Here is a 19,892-nt window from a genome sequence, read left to right on the forward strand (position 1 = left end):
TTTTTAGCGATCACTCGGATGGTCGAGCCCTGCGAACAAGCGGCCGCGGTGTTTTGGATGCCACCAAGGCTTATGATTCTCTAGCATGGTCGTACATGTCCGGCTTGCTGGCCAGAGTCGGACTGAGTCCAAGATTTATAAAATGTATCTGTCTGTGGTACACAGAACAGGCAGCCAGATTGCGAGTAAATGGGCTGCTGTCGGATCCTTTTTCGATAGCAAGAGGTACACGCCAGGGATGCCCTCTCTTGTCGCTGCTTTTCGTGGTGGCGATGGAGCCACTGGCAGCACATTTGAGACAACACCATAGTCATAGGGGCTTACCATTCAGGCAGCGCCCAATACTGGTATCGATGTATGCGGACGATGTTGCTCTGTACATCCGTGACCCACAAGTACATCTTGATAAGTTAATAGATTAAATAGCCCACTTTGGCTGGATAAACGATAAACTAAACTAAGTCAGTGGTGCTCCCTTTGATGGTTGCTACGACGCAACAGGACTCTAGATATCCCATTAGTTGGGCAGAGGGACCAGTACGATATCTGAGAATTTGGCTCAGTAGAGAAGTAGATGAGCTGTGGTCGGCCAATTATGGCAAGGCTATTATTTGGATGGAAAATAAGGTGACAATGTGGCGCTTGCTGCCACTTTCAGTGACTGGTCGTATAGCCGTACCATCTTACCAGGGTGTGGATCGACTGCCTGTGATGAAGCAAACCCACGACTAGTGGGTGAGGCGTCTACTCCATTTCTTCGAAGAACCCATAGGTTGAGTGTAGGGGAGCTTAAAGACGCGTGGTAAATATTAAAACAAAATCTGATCTTTATTCTTCTATCACCATTTCTCCTTGGTGGCTTAGCTTCTTTTGTGTATGATAATTTAGACTGGGAGAGTGTGGCTAAGCGGGTTTCTCTCACTATTAGTGGGAATAACATTTTTAAAGCTGCCTTTGCCCCCCCTGTAGCCCCTGGGAGCTAACTCTGTATTTTATTCTCACAATTTGGCAAGCTTGCAATTAGCATGTAAGCAGGCATGAAGGGGGTGTGAACTTGCTCCCAGAAGCAAACCAATAGGCTGATTGGGCAGAGATGACCTCTATGAACCTGACAGAATATGTACAGGAGTTGAGAGGATCCTTATTAACATTAAAGTGTCAAGTACTGCTTGAATGTCACATCCTGATTGAGATGTCTGCTGGGGCTTTTTATATGACACTTGGGGCATACTTCAAAGTTGCCTCCCCTGTCTCAAGTAAATGTTAGCTGAAACCTAGACAGGACTCAACTGTTGTCATTCCAGCCAGTCAGGCCCCAATCACAGTGGCCCTGTTTTGACATTACAGCATCACAGCCTGTTTGACACGTCTGTTAGGTTGACACAATACTAGGCACACAATTCAAGGGGGCGGGGGAGAATGTCAAAACAATGTGTGTGCATTCACTGTCTACATTCTGAAGCTTAAGCTTAATAATACCAGACTTCTGACTCTGAGGTTGGTGTGGGTACAAGCATTATATCAAACTGGACTTTTTGTTTTAAATGTGGAATGACACTAGCATTACCACAGCACACTGCCCAAAATAACCCAACCCCCCAGTGCCCTCGAAAACTCTGCCCATCTTTAAAATGCCCACAGTCGGTGGGGTTAGCCCCAGGAATCTTTACCCAATTGGTTAGGGCGTCTCCTGGGGCCATTCCCACCTACTAGATCATACCAGTCATAAATGTGGTATTTCCCCCTACCCCTCCAACCCTGCTGAAGAGGTTACACTTGCTGTCTGCAACCTGGAGGACTGGATCTGCTCATTCTCTGGTAGCCAGGACAAAGAAGTGGACTCCATGGCATAATGCTGACTTCCTGTTAAAGCTACAGGGACACAACACTAGGCTATTTCCTGGAACTGTTTAGCTGACCAGGAGCAGATGGGCGTAGACTGGACTCTCCTATTAGCCTATGCCTGCCACCTTGTGAGTCTCTAAGTGCCTCCCCTGTGGTCCTTGGGTGCTTCAGATGTGTACTTCTTAGGTGGCTTTGGACTAGAATCAGAAGGTAAAATCAGGACAAACCTGGTAAATTTTTCGACCTGTAATCCAATGCAGTAAACGTCAAGTTGCACCTAGGTTCTGTGCGACCACTGACTATCATTGGCACTCTGTTCTTTTTAGTAATACTACTTCTACTTGAAACTTTAAAATATCATATCTACAAATAGCCTTAATTGATTTTTGTCATTTTGTTCACTAAATTGTACACTACTTCTCTAATTGGTTTTGAGATTATTATAGTTTTCATATCAACTTTATTACTGTTTTAGAGCTAATACTACTTTACACATAACCTCTAAATTAGGCCTGTGCTCTATGCCACAGATACAAAAAGGTTGAACTCATGCCCACTGAGTGACTTTAGGGTTTCACCTTGACAAGGATTGTGATTATTACTTGAGGGGTTCCTACCCTCCTCAACTAATACCCCGATTTCTGATACACACACAGAGAAATGAGAACACAGAAGAGACACAGACAGGTAGCTGGAGATATCAAAATGTGCAGCGTGTAATACAATATTTATTATTATTATCATCGAGTGTGCGAAGGGGCCATCCCCAAAGAAGGTGAAGCCTTGAGTGGGTCATGCTGTCCCACCCAACACAACGGTAAGAAATAACATACTATTTTGTGCATCTACACATATGGTTTATGCCATGCAGGTTTCTCAAGTATATTTGTTTTAAATACAGGTATTTCAGTAAAACCAGAGCATGATTTCACAGCATAGGCCTATAGTTTGTTATTAACATTAGCAAGCATTGAAGCGTGTTCCAGTTTAGGGCCCTGTAGAATTTGGGTATGCGTTGTGTTCATATGTGTGGTAAGCACAAAAGTTATTTGTTTAAAGGCAAGTGTATTACACATTAAGATCTTCCAAACCACAATGTTTTTACATTTCTTGACCTCAACATGTTCTGCGTAGTGTGGTAGGGATAACATTTTGTCCTGAAAGGGAGAGTGCTTTGCACATCAAAGTTTGTAAATAAGTTTAATAGCAGAGTAGTATTTCTGGAACCTAACTACATGTCATAAGTGTGTGTCATAGTTGGGTTTCCAAGGCCCGGGCTTTGTGCATTCTGCATTTGGTAATGTGTGTTACTAGGTGTTCACAAGCATTGAACAGAGGTGTGTTTGGGTGGGTAAAGAGGTACAAGCAAAGCACTCTGCTTCTCTCCGCCCCCTCCGAATTAAAGCTTTGCTTGTGCTTAGTTTCTTAATGCGTTTACTTGTGAGAACTTTGTTTGGTACCCTGCGTAATTGGTGACCTGTTTGTGAGTGTGGAATGAGTGACAGTCTTGTCAGAGCAGGTTTTACCCATGCAGTTTCAGAGTGCTGTTAAATGATTTGTTTGAATATACAGTGTGTGACTTCCAACATTCAAGAACATTCAAAACGTGTAAAAACGTGCATGCGCAAACTTGATGCATACACACTTATCACGATTCTTCCTTTGGGATGAATTGTCTGCAAACATTTATGGGCATATGACCCACTGCATGATTTTGTTTTTTTAAATAATAACTTTGAAATAGCTAGATAACCTCACCAAACCAATAAATTTCACAGAATTAAGGAAAAAAGATAAACCCTGACAAACTAGGTGGGCTTTAGCTCAACGGTTTTTGAGTTAGTCACCTCAAAAACCAACTGTGGGAAATCCTGCATTTTTATAAAAGAGACCTGTTTTGCCCTGTTCCTTTTGTTGTTTTTTTTTAAAGAACTATTGATCTCTTTCACCAACTGACACCAAATTTTGTATAATTAAAGCTCAATTTCGAAGGTTGGCATCCCACAGATTGGTGCAAACGATTCAGGTGTCAAAGTTAATAAGAACACATGCTCGATTTCCTATGGTGTAAGGTGTCAATATTAGGATTGTGGGTCCTACTGCATAAATAACATAAAAGCATATGCAAATAATTTCATATGGTAACTTTTACAATTGTTGAGTGTGGAGAGGCACAGTTATTCACAAAAACTCGAGCAGATAATGTGGCATGCTGTTTTTAAGGTGCAGTAGCTATACTCCTAACCAAAGCACAAGGCAAGAAATCAATACAGGGAGACTGATTCTCAATAACTACGTCCTTTGATTAGGGTCCCCGTTATTTTCCTGTGTAAATGGATTTTAAAGTGGAATTTAAATTATATGTTCCACTTTAAAATCAAAATTTACCTTTTAACCACAACATTTTCACTGCTGGTTTAGGCCTCATTCATGGGTACCATTCGCGCTTTGAATGGCTCATAAAAACCTTCATTACTGAAACAGATGAAGGTGATTTCGTTTATCAAAGACACTAAAATCAAAGGACTAGGCCAGGATAGGTGCTTTCACCACAGACACCATTACCCATTGACTGTTCTTAAAATGCAAAGACTATTCAACCTTTCCCAGCCAAGAAGATGGCAATTATGAGACGCTCATGGCTAACATGAAAAAATTAACCAGTTCATAGCCATTAACTGTTAAATCGAAAATTCACACTAGCATCCCTCTTTTACATGGTCATACCCTATCCTAAAGCTCAGCTCCCACCAGCCCATTATGTAACATACTGTCAGTAGCATGCACTGCTAAGGCTTAATCGTTGGGGAGTAATGTTTTAATCTTCATTTGTCAGATGAGACTTAGTCTGATATCTTGCCTACTATCCACAAATGCTCCAAATCAGTCTGAAAGGCAAAGCCTGCCTTTTTCATCACTTACAGAGCGCTAGGAGACCCCCCGACACTGTCAATGGTAGGCTGATTGAATCCTACTTGAGCTTAGCTATCAATGTCTTGACTAAATCCTTGATGAATCTCACAGAGTTCCGGTCAAATCAATGACAAGTTATGCTATCATCAGACCAGCTGCATCAATGCAACAATTACCTATTCCCTGAAAAAGATTTCAGCAGAGTTACAAAATTAACAGTCATTGGCGTGCCATCTGGGGGAATAGGTAATGTTAAAGCTCCACTTTTCCTAGAGAAACTCAACTTGATCTAAATTTAGTCCTGTTAGATCGCTTCTGGATTTATACAAACATTACTATCATTGAGTGAATCTTACTAGAACCAAACAGTTTAAATAAACAGATATCCAAAGAAACCATATATTTCCTTTGAGAGTTCAACCTTAATCTTCGACTTCTCTGTCAGGCCATTCCCATCTCAACAACCACAACTTAGTTTTAGTGATTGCCGTGTTACCCATTAGGAATCATCCCTCTTCCATTTCGTTTTGCTAATATTTGGGGAAACATGGCCAGGACCCCTTAACTTATCGGCTGGCTTCAGACTTTTCTTCCATAGCACTCTTTTCTATTGCTTCTCCCACAAATACTCTTGAAAGGCATCATAGCCTATGCTAACTTTTTATGAATAAACAATAACTAACTATTGTGAAATGTGATGTAGCATTTACACTGAGGAATGATTAACTCTAAAAAAGAATGCAGCTTAACGTTTTTAAAAAGGTAACTTTTAAAGAACAACATGATATTAATGAAGAAAATGTAAAAAATAAAAATATGCAAGTATTCTTACCTGGCAATGCCTGAAAAGAGTTGCAGTCACTCTTGCACGCTGAGGAACTTTCAACTTAAGCAGTGCATGTAAGCTGTATACCAAATCATCTGGGGTCATCCTGCTGGCTTCTTGTGAAACTCGGAGACAGAGCCGTGCAAAAGCTGGGTGCTCAAACATCAAGGTCCGCTCATACCGTCTCTTCTCTTCAGACATCTTCTTTGTGGAATCCCACATGCTGGTCAGACAGTTGCTGTGCTGCTTCCAAGATAGGGAGTAGTGGGTTGTAAGGTCTAGCACATCTGAGGGAGAAGTGCACTTTCGTAGAGCAACAGTAAAATCTTGTAGCTGTGAATCTTCCTTCATGACGTGATGATTGTATTCCTCAATATTTGCATCTTCTTCCAAGGAGCTTGCAAAGTTTTGCCTTGAAGCAAACTGTTGTCGTTTAGGAAAGGAGTGGTGAAAATGATTTACTGAATTCAAAGATACTGCTTCAGGAACTTGAACCTGCTCAGACTGTTCACTTGTGTCGCCTTGTTCGGAGTTAGTTTCTGGACGTCTGTCTTCTGCACTACCAACTGGTCTATCTCCATTAAAAAAACGAACGAATGACCAAGGCTTGCAGGAAGTTCTTGAAAGATGTGCCCATGTGTTGCCTAGTTGAAACAAATGTAGTTTTCTACTGAGACAATGGGTTGCAGTCATTCCAGTGACTCTGTGGTCCAGGGAAGGCCTCACTATCTGAACTTGACCAAAAGCCCTCAGGACAGAACGACTTGCACAATTGCTCATTGTGGCAATTTCAAATAGATTTCATAAGAACCATTTCATAAACAAAAATGATCATCCAAATACAACCAGGTGTAGATCGTCTTTTATCTGTTGAACAGAATGAGAACAAATATAACAATTGTTACAAAGAAAAAAGCAAGAGCTTTACTATTTTCTCTGTGAAGCAGGCAAGACATTGAAAACTGAAGCAGTTGATTTCAAACTCTGTTCAGCCATGGCTTTTTGACCAACGACATTTTGCATTCAGGGGCTTGTGCCCTTACTTTTCTCATTGTTAAAAACTCAGCCTGGAAGGTTCTACTGGTTTAAAAAGGAACTAGTATAACAGAAGCAACGCAATATCCTTAGGAATCTAGATACAATCTATTAAAAAACAATGGCTCTTTCTGGTTCACTGAATAACAATTATCTGGTGGCACAATAATGGACACCCATTGACATAAATTAGACATAAGGTTGCACATGAGGCACACCAATGCCACAGGGTTCGTAATTCATAAATATATTGGCATTAATAATCAAACATTTAAAAATAAAGAACATGAAAGGGTGCTGCAAAGTTAGGTAACGACAGTCATACAGTGAAGGGCGACATTCATTTTGTTTTTCCACTGGAACTTACTTTTCATCATCAGAGAGAGAGAGAAAAAAAAATGCAAAAAAGAAGACGGGAGGAAGAGAGTAACAGAAAAACAACAACAAAGGCTGAAAAAGAACAGGACATTTAGAGAGGTGAAAGAAGGACATGCGGTGAAATCTAGACCACCAACCGCAGAATTCGGCAGCGGCAGGTGAGAATTTCAGGAAACAGTTTTTTTTTTGTTTTTTTTTTTGCAGGTTCCCCACACGGTTGCCCCCCATTTGGACTATTGCTTGCTAGTTTTTGACTCAGAGTGCACTCAGGCCTGCTAACCAGACCTCAATGCCAGTGTTTTAAGCCCATATAAATTGTACGTCGAATTGGATACATCCAAATAACTAACTTAGAAGACCCTAGTATCTGGTACCCATGGCATGTAAAACCGAGTTTCCACTTGGGGCTGCAGCACTGATTGTGCCACTCTTTGTGTGACAAGATTAAAAATGGCCCCTACCCTGCCCTAAAGACAGTTTTTTCACTGCCCATTTCGACTTTGCCATTTAAACCTATGGCAAAGCCACCTGTTGTGTTTTAAAATGTGCAATTGTAATTTGTCGTTGGGGGTGGGCAGTGTACCTTTATGGTATGTTGGGTGCGTGGAGTTCTGATGACTTCATCGGCTCCCGAGTCAGTTGCTGTACCTGGAGCTGTGAGGACGTTGGTGTTGATGTGGAAATAAACTTCGTGTTCAGGAATATTCCTTCTCTGTTTTTCCCTTCTTTTGGATACAACATAATTGGCGACGAGCTTCTATCAACACCATCCGGACCCACGTAACTGTTATGATATTTATTTCTTGTCCTCACACTCGTTTACTTCATGGTTATATTAAGCGGAAATCTTTCAGCTGACAGAGTATGCTGGTGTTTTTAAATCAATTTTAAAGCAGATTACAATCTCGTTCAGGAATTTTGTTAAGGGCCTTTGCCTGCTTGCGCCCGAGAAGTCCTCTGGTTTCAGTTCCTGTTGCCTAGTTACGCCTGTTCAACAAACATTTTACTCAGAGGAACCGGTTTAACTCTTCTTTGTTGCTGTAGTTAATGCGACATTGGGTTAATCTACATATTTTTAAACAATGTGGAGCAAATTCTGGTTACTGTAGTGTATGTTTTGGTTTACAAACAGTGATATATAAATCCGCAAATCGTCAGAGGAATTCTGTGTGCCTCTACTGTGTTTATTCACATAAACAAAGAAAACCTGTGCTGGACTTTCTGCACCAGAAAATAAGAATCCACTATCATGCGGACAGGTGCACAGTAATTCGCGCACTCTTCATTTTAAGTGCACCTTGTGGATTCGTACATATTCTGGTATTTATTTCACTGTTGCTATTGGATGGAGGATATTTCTACGCAATTGCGGATCTTTTCAGTGATTCGCACACTTCTATTCTGACTGCGAGAAAATAAGAATCCACTATCACGCGGACAGGTGCACAGTAATTCGCGCACTCTTTATTTTAAGTGCACCTTGCGGATTTGTACATATTCTGGTATTTATTTCACTGTTGCTATTGAATGGAAGATATTTCTACGCAATTGCGGATCTTTTCAGTGATTCGCACACTTCTATTCTGACTGTGAATTTACAGTGAAAGTACAAATTGTATGGACATGTGGACTTAAAATGTTATGCGCACAGTGATTCGCACATTCATCTGCTTTTCTGGATCTGCAGACCTGTGAATCTGTTTGCAATATTTCACGCACGTATCACGACTACTCTACATTGAAGGCGGTTGCAGATTTGTACATTGATTCGCACACTTATTCAATTTTTATCTTTAGTGGTGTCTTATTAGTCATATACACGTTCATCCAGTGTCTATTCCTCGGTATGCAAACAGCAAATTTGCCACTGGCATTTTTGCCTGAACCCGGTATTCCCACGATAAAATGGCAACACTGGTTCAAGTCTTTTGAAAGTTACTTAGTGGCGATAGATGGGGTACATTTTTCTGCGGTTCGAAAGAGGGCGATTTTGTATAATTGCCTTGGTACAGAAGGTCAGAGAATTTTTGATCATCAACCCCAAGTGCAACCTTCATCCAGTGAAGGTTGGGATGTTTTTACTGAAGCTGTAAAGAGGTTAGAAAATCATTTTAAGGATGACCTTAGTATAATAGTTGAAAGACACAAATTTTTTACTCGAAAACAATTCCAACACGAATCGATTGATAATTTTGTAGCTGAGCTTAGGGTATTAGCAGCCACTTGTGAATTTTTAGGACCCCTCGATTAGTACCCAAGAGATCAGTTAGTGGTGAATTGTTATGATTCTAGAATCCAAGAAAAAAAATTATGTTGTAGAAATCCATCTTTCTGTGAAACACTAGAAATTGCTAGAGGCATCGAGCGTTCAGTAACAGCTTCCAGAGAGTTAAGCAAAATGAAAATAAGTCAGGCTGAAAATGTGAACATAGTTTTACAGAAGTCTAAGACAGTTATGTCGGGCACTCCAGATTTAAAAAAAAATAATGTTAAAAGTTCACTATGCTTCAGATGTGGTTCTAAGTCAGATGCTGCCAATTCCTCAAATTGTCCTGCACTGGGGAAAGTGTGCATAAAATGCAGGAAGTCTGGTCATTTTGCTCGTGTATGCAAGCAATCGCAAAAAGTAATGTTAGTTGAGCATCAGCAAGCCATTGACAAGCTGACAGATGGAGGGGAGGTGGACTTTTCAAAAAGATGTGTTTTGATTGTCGATGATATTAATTCCGATTGCAAATTTTCTAAGGATCCAGTATGTGAGGTTAAAATTGGGGAAGTCAAGCTAAGTGTCACTGTGGATTCAGGCTCACCTATATCAATTGTATCTGATACAAATTATCATTCACATTGCAGTAACCTTCCCTTGTCAGCTCCTGACATAAAAACAGTAGCTTTTGATGGTCAAAAAATTGATATGATGGGGTATTTCTTAGAAAGGATTTGTTATCAGCAGAAGACTATTAGTACAAAAATATATGTAGCCAAGAGAGGGTACAATATTCTGGGGTGGAAAGATCAAGGACAATTTGGGATGGTTCTGAGACCGGGTACTGAACGACCTATCACCCTGATTGAGAAAGTGGACATAAAACTTGATACTCTTAAAGATGTCCTAGACAAGCATACTGTGATTTTCAGGGATAAGCTAGGCTCTGTAAAAGGTTATGAGCATAAAATAATTCTCAAACCTGATGCGATACCTGTGGTACACAAGGTGCGTAATGAGCCCTTGAGCATCAGAGGGAAGTTAAAGGAGCACGTACGTGAGCTATGTGCTGATGGAATCATTGAATCGACTAATTCGTCTCAATGGGTTTCTCCGATTGTGGTTGCAGTTAAGAAAACGGGGGATTTGCGATTATGTGTGGACTTGAGGTCTTTGAACAAAAATATTCTAGTTGATTGTTTCCCGCTGCCCAAAATACAGGAGTTATTGGCACGATTGGGGGGTATGAAAGTGTTCTCCACGATTGACCTCAAGTCCGCCTATCATCAAGTTGAGTTGAGTAGGGAGTCTCGTTCTCTTACAACATTTGTCACTCCATTTGGGGCTTACAGATTTTTGCGGATGCCTTTCGGTTTAGCTTCCGCAGCATCTGTGTTTCAGAAGCTAATGTATCAATTGTTTGGGGAAGTACACGGAGTGTTGGCATATCAGGACGATATTCTGATAGGCTCAGAGTCTATTCAAGAACACATACACAAACTTGATAAAGTCCTAGAAATTCTGGAAGAGCCCGGGATTACGGTGAGAAAAGAGAAATGTAAATTCATGGTTGAGACGGTTGAATATTTAGGTCACACAATTTGTGCACAGGGAATCCTACCCAAGAAGGACTTATTAGGGGCTATTGGAAATGCTCCATCTCCTAATGATAAAGACCAATTGAGATCCTTTTTGGGTCTTTGTGAGTACTACTCGCGATTTGTTCACAATTTTGCGTATCTGACAGAGCCATTAAGGAAGTTGTTGAGGAAGGGTGAGAAATGTCTGTGGCAGGATGAGCAGGCTCAAGCCTTCTTAACTCTTAAGACTCTCATAATTGAGGCTCCTGCTCTTCATCCTTTCAATGAAGACGTACCTTCTGTCATTACTGTGGATGAGAGTGGGATTGGCCTAGGAGCTGTTTTAAGTCAAATGATAGGTGGCAAGGAATTTACCATTGCTTTTGCGTCCAGACGACTTTCTGAGGCCGAAGTGAATTATAGCACAATCGAGAGGGAGGCACTAGCTTGTGTTTGGGGTGTCAACCATTTTTCAATGTATGTGTGGGGGAGAGAATTTACTTTGGTAACAGATCACAAGCCATTGGTTTATCTATGGAATGACAAAATTTTCAATAAGACTAGTCCTAGATTGACCAGGTTGTTGGCTAAACTTTATGAGTTTAATATGAAAATGAAACATATTCCTGGGGAGAACAATGGTAGAGCAGATTTTCTTTCCAGGTGTCCGGTTCACAATCCAATTGAGGGGAAGCAAATGGAGGATGAGTATGTCATGGTGGGAATGATAGACGGAGTGTTTGTTTCTGGGGAAGTCATTTCCAGGCAGGTTTGGGCGGAAGCTATGAACAAGGACAATTCTCTATTGCTTCTTAAAAAATATATTTGTGAGGGTTGGCCGGCAGGGAATGGTGTTTTAGAAGTAATAAAACCTTTTTGTAAGGTTAGAGAGGAATTGAACGTGGAGGACGACCTTGTCATGAGGGGGGAACGTTTGGTACCTCCTAATGAATTAAGGCACAAGTTGATACAGCTGGCTCATGATGGGCATGTTGGAATCACTGGCACAAGGAAGAGGTTGCGTTTATATTATTGGTGGCCGGGTATGGACACAGAGGTGGAATTTGCAGTTAAGAATTGTAGCATTTGCAAGGGGGCGGATAAAGGTTTGCATACTAGAGAAGTGCCTTTGTGTCCTGTACCGTTTCCTGATAAACCTTGGCAGAAATTGGGATTGGATTTCATTGGTCCAGTTGGGGGTTATAATGACGGGAAGAAATATGTGTTGGTTGCAGTAGATTATCATTCCAAATGGGTTTCGTACAAGTTTTTAAGAGAACCTAACACCACCAATGTGATTGGATTTTTAAAAGAGATCTTTCATTGGGAAGGTATTCCCAGGTTTTTGGTCACAGATAACGGGGTGCAATTTGTATCGCACCAGATGGTTGAATTTCTGAGAAGACTTAATATTAAGCATCTTACAACTGCATTGTATAGTCCGCAGGGTAATGGGCTTGTTGAGAGAGTAAATAGATTACTCAAGGAAACTATTCAATTGGCCATCAGGTCAGGGAAGAGTATACAGGAGATGGTGGCAGAAAGGATGTGGTGTTATCACAACACGCCACATTCTTCTACTGGTGTTGCTCCTTTTGTACTTTTGAAGGGTAGACATTCTTGCAATGAACTGTCTCCAGAGTGGGTTGTACAGGAAACTTTAGGAGGTGTTGTTGCTTCTGATATCAATCAGGTGAAAGACAAGGTGATTAAGCAACAGGTCAAGAGCAAATTGAGATATGACGATCTGAAAAGAGTTAAGGAGGTTCAATTTGGTATAGGTGATGTAGTTAGAGTAAAAAAAACTCAGGGGAAGGGAAAGGGATTGTCAATTTTTTTTTCCCACTGCCAAGGTGGTCAGAGTATCCAAACATTCTGTTATGGTTGAGGGTGGCAAATGGTGGAATAAGAGGAATGTGGCGAAAGTGACAGATGTAGCCCCTGGGGTAAAACATTCAGGTGTTTGGGCTGATGTTGAGTTGAAAGATAGTGGTTATGATGGCGGTGCTTTAGGTAGAGGATCAGGTGAGAATGTGGGGTGTGGTAGTTCTCCACATGAAAGAGGATGTGTGTTTTCTGGGCAATTTAGTGATCTAGGAAGAGGGTCAGGAGAAGACATACGAGAAAATAACATGCATGACGGTCGTGGAAATTTTGGCATAGGAAATACTGTGTGGGTGATGGGTGAGGGTGAAGTTGAAAGGTTGGAGGAAGGTGCTAATCTGGAGGGTGTGATGGGTAGGCCCAAAAGAAATGCTGTTAGACCCAAATATTTAAATCAGTTTGTGACGTACTAGGTATTTAGGGAGGCAGTGGGATATTGCCTTTATTGCTTATATACAACTTGCCGTTATTGCCTATGTATAACTTGTTTTTCATTTCTTAGTCTATGTATGGAAGGTTTGGAATATTTATTGGGATTTTTCATTTCCAATGTATTTCTTAGAAATATCTTTTGTATATTTTATTGTAGCATAGAAGGGAATGTGTAGCATATGTGTTTGTATTTGTTCTGTTTGTTAAGGGGGAAGATGTGTTGTGTTTTAAAATGTGCAATTGTAATTTGTCGTTGGGGGTGGGCAGTGTACCTTTATGGAATGTTGGGTGCGTGGAGTTCTGATGACTTCATCGGCTCCTGAGTCAGTTGCTGTACCTGGAGCTGTGAGGACGTTGGTGTTGATGTGGAAATAAACTTTGTGTTCAGGAATATTCCTTCTCTGTTTTTCCCTTCTTTTGGATACAACACCCCCCTATCCAATAATATTTTATATAAGTCTCCCCTAAGGAAGGCCTTTGGAGTCCTGTGTCAGGAAGCTGTATTTAGTTAAGTAAGACATGTGTTTTACGACCTGCCTTAGCAGCAACACTTCCAAATTGTTGCTTTGCTGTAGGTAATGATGGTAGCCAAACTGTCTAATACAGAGTTAGCGGGTGGCATCTAAACCTGGCTAACTTTCAACTGGAACTATCAAAGTGGGTTATGTAAGATATCAAATTAATAGTGGCATTATATGCAACTTGATGACCAAGTCAAAATGAATGCACTTCTAGAGGTAAGCAACTTGTACAAAGGTGTGACTCTGTGCCCTAGCTAGTCCAGTGGCCTCACAAATGCACAAGCACACAGATAGATTTCTGCCCACCTGGAGAGATGTGTGAAGATTCTAAGACTAGGAACAAAAGCTGTTGCCGCACTGGAAGGTGTGAGCCCCTCCCTTCCACAGGATGGGTATCCGGAGTGTTAACTGAAAATGTGAGCTTCAAAAGGTGAAGTCGCCTTTGAAGGGCCACTGTAATAACACTCTTGTGTGGATGCCTTTTGTTTCCCCCAGACAGAGCAGAGCCAGGGACAATGGAGGGAAAAGCAGTTCGCAAACCGGTTTTCAAAGGGCATGTAGCCCCACATCTGGGGGGTGGGTGACCAAGGTCCTTACAGTCAAGGAAGGATTCTGCCTTGTTGGTTGTGGCAAGAATGTTGCACCCTTGCATAGTCAAATGGCACACACCACCGGAACTGTGTAACCAGAGGGGAGGGGACCAACTAGGCCATTGGCTAGTGACCATGTTGATCGCTCAGGGCATTTTGTTGGGATATAATGGGAATCCATGGAACCCGAGACTTATGTACTCGCTGGACCTAGAAAGAGCATGAGAAGGAGACCACTCTGCACCCTTTGGAAAAGCACAGAGAGAGGCTGCGAAGCGAGAGTGACTGCACCTGCTGCACTCTGGGATAGTGAAGTCTGGACTCTGTTCTGCTTGCCTAGCTCAGGGGAATGCTGAGCCCCGACCCCAGTCCGAAGCAGAGATTCCAAGGGTCAGTTGGCTGATCCTGGGGTCATTAAAACTGAAGAGCCCAAGTCACATTTCTGGTAGCCATTGCAGAAGTCTTGTCGCTGCCGGACACCCCCAAAGACAATTTGGAGAAAGCCAACAGGTAAACCTGTATCTGCTGAGCCTGTGAGTGTTGGCTGTGACTAGATTCATCACCTGAGAGAGACACCAGCACCCAAAGATTTGACTGTGTTGCAAAAGCACAAGGACTGCATCAGCAGCCCTTGGAATCCTGCAAAGAGGGCTTTGTGGGACCCCAAAATCCATGGACAGAGTCGCGGCCACTCACCTGTGGACCGAGGGCTCAACCAGACCTCACATCCATGGACCACTCACCACCCAGAGCATCCTTGAGAATCTTTGAGCCTGCATACCTCTGCAATCGGACCACTACATTATCGTCTATGACTCTCATCCTATAAAGTTTGGATCTTGCTCAAAAAAAAAAAAGACAAAGCTCTGGTGGCCAGGTAACTATTCAAAGTATCCTCTCTGGCTCCCCTGGACCTGTCTTTCTGGACTTGGTCACCCAATTTGGACCTGAGTTGCCAAACTAACTTTTCCAAACTTTTCAAAGTTTTAAAAGTTTTTGAGACCAATGCTTGTTTGCTGTTGATGCTAAAGTTATTTATACCTTTAAAATGCTATCTCTCCTGAACCCTCTGGTGTATTTTGATGATTAAGATTTCTAAAGATTCATAAAAATCTAATCTATGTTTCTATCCTGGTATCTTGTTTCTTTCGTGTTGAGTGACTGCCTTGGTTTTTTTTGGTGTTGTTAAATGTGTTACACATTGTTCCTTTAAGGTTACGTAGATGTACCTGACTGGACCAAAGACAGTATTTGTGAGTGTTCTGCAAAATAGAGTATCCAGCCATACCATATAGCACACCCCAAATCCTCACAAGAAGATGCACAGGGAAGATACTCTAGTGTCCTAAATACTAAGCATTCACTGCGGCAGGTGAGTATCGATGAGGAATCAGAAATCCATTCTCATGAGGACTGTCTCTGTCATGCCGACTGAAATGTGGTTTCTTATGTATGATTAAACATCCATGGTGAATTATAAATGCCAATTCCTGTGTGTTCACTATTTTAGTTTGCCGGGTCTGGAATTTCATAAGCATTACACTAAGAAAGACTAAACTGCTGAAGAGCCTTCCATGTCCTGAAAGTAACATACAGTCAGTGCTGGCTTATTAGACAATACACTTATCACACTGAGACTTGTGCAAGTCCAATCTTTCATGTAACAATACAGGCCTATAAGTCACAACATTTGTACAACACCTAGACGAAAAGTCAGGACTGGCTAAAAGTCACCCTCATGATACGGTGCAAGTTGACAGCTGTGGGAAAGACCTGATGTAATGTGGTTAACCGGTAAGCTGGCACACAATGCCCAATAGGCTGGAAGGGCTTTAGCCCCCGCCCCGTCAGGTTCTGTGGGCTCGGCTGACTGGGTTAGAACCAAAGGTTTCTAGGCCCAGCAAATCTGAAAAGACATTTACAGACTTTAAAAGCATTTGTTTGCCTTTTTCATTGTTTTCTATGACCACTGCAACCCTGCTCTTTTCTGTGAACATCGCTCTCCTCCTCTGAATGCTTTAGACATCATGACTAAAGGAAATAAAAATAAATAAAGGAGCTATGATTCAATGATTGCATAATTTTGCAGGGACGCACACCATGCATGCATGCGCCTACAAAATATCTCAAGAGTTGATTTTTTCATTGAAACATCTGTGTGGAGCGAGCAACAGATGGTTGGGGTGGGGAGGAAGCAGCAAAGCAAAGGGGTGGCGGTGTAATAGAACAAGGTGGACCGAAGCAACACGGAGGATGGGGAGGAGAAGTGATGGGTGAGAGAAGCAAACACGGGTGGGGGAAGCAACACAGAGGATGGGGTGGGAAGAAGAAGTAATGGGTGAGAAAGCAATGTGGAGCAGGCAGGGGAAAAGCACATGGGCAGGCAAGCAACAGGGGAGGTATGAGGGAAGGGAGGGAGGACAAAACAGGTGAGAGAGAAGGAGAAGAATATGAGGGAAGCAACAGAGGGAGTAGTTGTGAAGAAGAATCAATGGGTTAGAGACCAGCATGCAGAGGACAGGGAACAAGTATTTGGGGTTGGGTCTAAGCATGCTAAGGAAACAGCTGGAAAATCTATGCACTCTAGTAGCATGCTAAGGCAAAAAAGCAGGTCCCTAAAAGTGAGCAGTGGGAGGACACAAGTAAATGTGCATTGCTCACAGGGCTGGGCAGACACAAGATGGCCAAGGAAATCCATTGAATAAGAAGCAAGGATATGCTAGTCACAGAAAAGCACACCAAGGGAAAGCAGTGGGCTGGCTCCAAACCCCTGTATGTTATTGGTTAACCCACAATATGGCTCACACCAGATAGCACACATGCTGTCTAGTAGGCTCAATCTGAAAAAAAGGAAACAAAAGAAAGATTGTATTCTGACATCTGGTAAAAACATATTTTATCAATCAATCTATTTAATGCACATGATATGCAGCTTTATGTGGTAGATCTACATGTCTATGTTGAGCCCTTAGCAGAAATCTATGTCTATGTAACCTGCAGACGTTTTGAATTTCAGGATGATGTTCTCAGCCATGTTATCATTCTCAAAAGCTTGAAGGGCTATCACTGAAGAGATGGCAGGTGACTTTACAGTGTTACAAACTGCATAATCTGCTGTAGTAAATTTAAAAATATATATTATAACAATTATGTAGTTCTTAAATGAAAAAAACAAATGATTCGTGAAACATTATAACACCTTTAGACTAAAACACTTCAAAAAGTCTCAAAAGTACCATAAAACATGAATTAAGGTGCTAATATTAAATAAATAAAAAAAATCACAGCACTGTGGAAGAATAATGCATGGCAGTGTTGTGGCAGGTCCAAGAAAGCTTCAAGTAGGCAGGCAGATCACCAGAATACTACGCAATGACTAAATTATTTTACACACTCTATGACGACGTTACTCAAAGTACGGCCCGCGGGCCGCCAGCGGCCCCACGGACCTATCTTGGCGGCCCGCGGACCTCCGAGAAACACCATATAATAATGGCCACTGTACATAAACATAGAAGAGGGCCGCGGGAGCATGCGCAATAGTGGCTACTTCGCGCATGCTCCCGCGGCCCTCCTCTATGTTTACCTACGGCGGCCATTAGTTATGGCGTTTCCATGATGATCCTGGCTAGTGGTGGGAAGCCAAAGCCCCTTAAAAGTTAGCGCTTGCAGCTAACTTTTACAGGGCTTTTTTGTCTGCTTCCTGTCACCGTCTCCACGTCTGCCGCCCGCCCGCCTGCTGTGCCGTTGTACATTTGTGGCATCTTTACAGTGCTTTATTAAGGCAGGTAAGGCTCTTTGGTTATTTATTTATTTGTTTTTAATGTAGTGTGTGTGTTACTGGGGTAGGGGTGAGAGCAGATGGCGCTGTGTGTGTGCGCTGTGTTTGTGTTACTGGGGTAGAGGTGAGAGCAGATGGCGCTGTGTGTGTTACTGGGGTAGGGGTGAGAGCAGATGGCGCTGTGTGTGTTACTGGGGTAGGGGTGAGAGCAGAAGATGCTGTGTGCAGATGGTGCTGTGTGTGATACTGGGGTAGGGGTGAGAGCAGATGGCGCTGTGTGCAGATGGCGCTGTGTGTGTTACTGGGGTAGGGGTGAGAGCACATGGCGCTGTGTGTGTGCGCTGTGTGTGTTACTGGGGTGGGGGTGAGAGCAGATGGCGCTGTGTGTGTGCGCTGTGGGTGTGTTACTGGGGTAGGGGTGAGACCAGATGGCGCTGTGTGCAGATGACGCTGTGTGTGTTACTGGGGTAGGGTTGAGAGCAGATGGCGCTGTGTGTGCGCGCTGTGTGTGTTACTGGGGTAGGGGTGAGAGCAGATGGCGCTGTGTGTGTGTTACTGGGGTAGGGGTGAGAGCAGATGGCGCTGTGTGTGTATGGCGCTGTGTGTGTTACTGGGGTAGGGGTGAGAGCAGATGGCGCTGTGTGCAGATGGCGCTGTGTGTGTATGGCGCTGTGTGTGTATGGCGCTGTGTGTGTTACTGGGGTAGGGGGTGAGAGCAGATGGCGCTGTGTGTGTTACTGGGGTAGGGGTGAGAGCAGATGGCGCTGTGTGTGTAACTGGGGTAGGGGTGAGAGCAGATGGCGCTGTGTGCAGATGGTGCTTTGTGTGTGTGCACTGTGTGTGTTACTGGGGTAGGGGTGAGAGCAGATGGCACTGTGTGCAGATGGCGCTGTGTGTGTTACTGGGGTAGGGTTGAGAGCAGATGGCGCTGTGTGTGTTACTGGGGTAGGGGTGAGAGCAGATGGCGCTGTGTGTGTGTTACTGGGGTAGGGGTGAGAGCAGATGGCGCTGTGTGTGTATGGCGCTGTGTGTGTGTATGGCGCTGTGTGTGTTACTGGGGTAGGGGTGAGAGCAGATGGCGCTGTGTGCAGACGGCGCTGTGTGTGTATGGCGCTGTGTGTGTTACTGGGGTAGGGGTGAGAGCAGATGGCGCTGTGTGCAGACGGCGCTGTGTGTGTTACTGGGGTAGGGGTGAGAGCAGATGGCGCTGTGTGTGGGCGCTGTGTGTGTTACTGGGGTAGGGGTGAGAGCAGATGGCGCTGTGTGCAGATGGTGCTTTGTGTGTGTGCACTGTGTGTGTTACTGGGGTAGGTTTGTAGTTATACCTGGATTCAAAATGCAGCATTGTTTAGCAATGTTTTGAAAAAGGGGGCGGGGTGGTTGTGCCCCCTATAAGCCCCGCCCCCCCTCACCCACGCTGTCACTTCAGTGCGGCCCTCGGCCGCAAACCATACTGCAATTTTGGTCCCCGAGAAAAAGTTTGTGAGTACCCATGCTCTATGATTATTCCAATTTATCTATAATTGTTTAAAATGTTTCTGATTTAACCCTATTACTCTTGCTAGAAGCCACTATGATGTTTATACCATTCCTTCTGGAAGTACTTTATTAACCACAAGAAAATTTTAATTATTCCTTTCATGATACAAGCATTCAAAAACATATATTAGAAATCCACTGACATTTAGTTGTACCATTTAATCTTCATGTGTGGTTGCCAAATAATGTAATCAAATATATTACTATTTCACACTGTTTTTGTTACTGGTGTTCTTACGTATGGTGCAAATTTGGGTATCAGTTCTGTGTTGCACTTATGTAAAATGCTTGGGGCACTGGAAATGACATCACAGCATATGACCACCATAGTTGACCTCTTGATCTATTCTTAGCCATTCAGA

General features: G+C 42.9%; 1 protein-coding gene across 3 annotated transcripts in view; it reads right to left on the reverse strand.

Annotated features, from left to right (window-relative positions):
* The window catches only part of FASTKD2 (FAST kinase domains 2), a 211,076-nt gene that overhangs the window by 187,789 nt on the left and 3,395 nt on the right, over nt 1-19,892 (reverse strand). For all 3 annotated transcript variants that reach the window (XM_069225975.1, XM_069225974.1, XM_069225973.1), the window contains one exon: nt 5,591-6,451. In XM_069225975.1, the coding sequence (XP_069082076.1) occupies nt 5,591-6,364 (774 nt within the window). In that variant the 5' untranslated portion in view covers nt 6,365-6,451. The remainder of the gene's footprint in view (nt 1-5,590; nt 6,452-19,892) is intronic.

Source organism: Pleurodeles waltl, chromosome 3_1 (genome assembly GCF_031143425.1).
Source record: "Pleurodeles waltl isolate 20211129_DDA chromosome 3_1, aPleWal1.hap1.20221129, whole genome shotgun sequence".
NCBI classification, from domain to species: Eukaryota; Metazoa; Chordata; class Amphibia; order Caudata; family Salamandridae; genus Pleurodeles; species Pleurodeles waltl.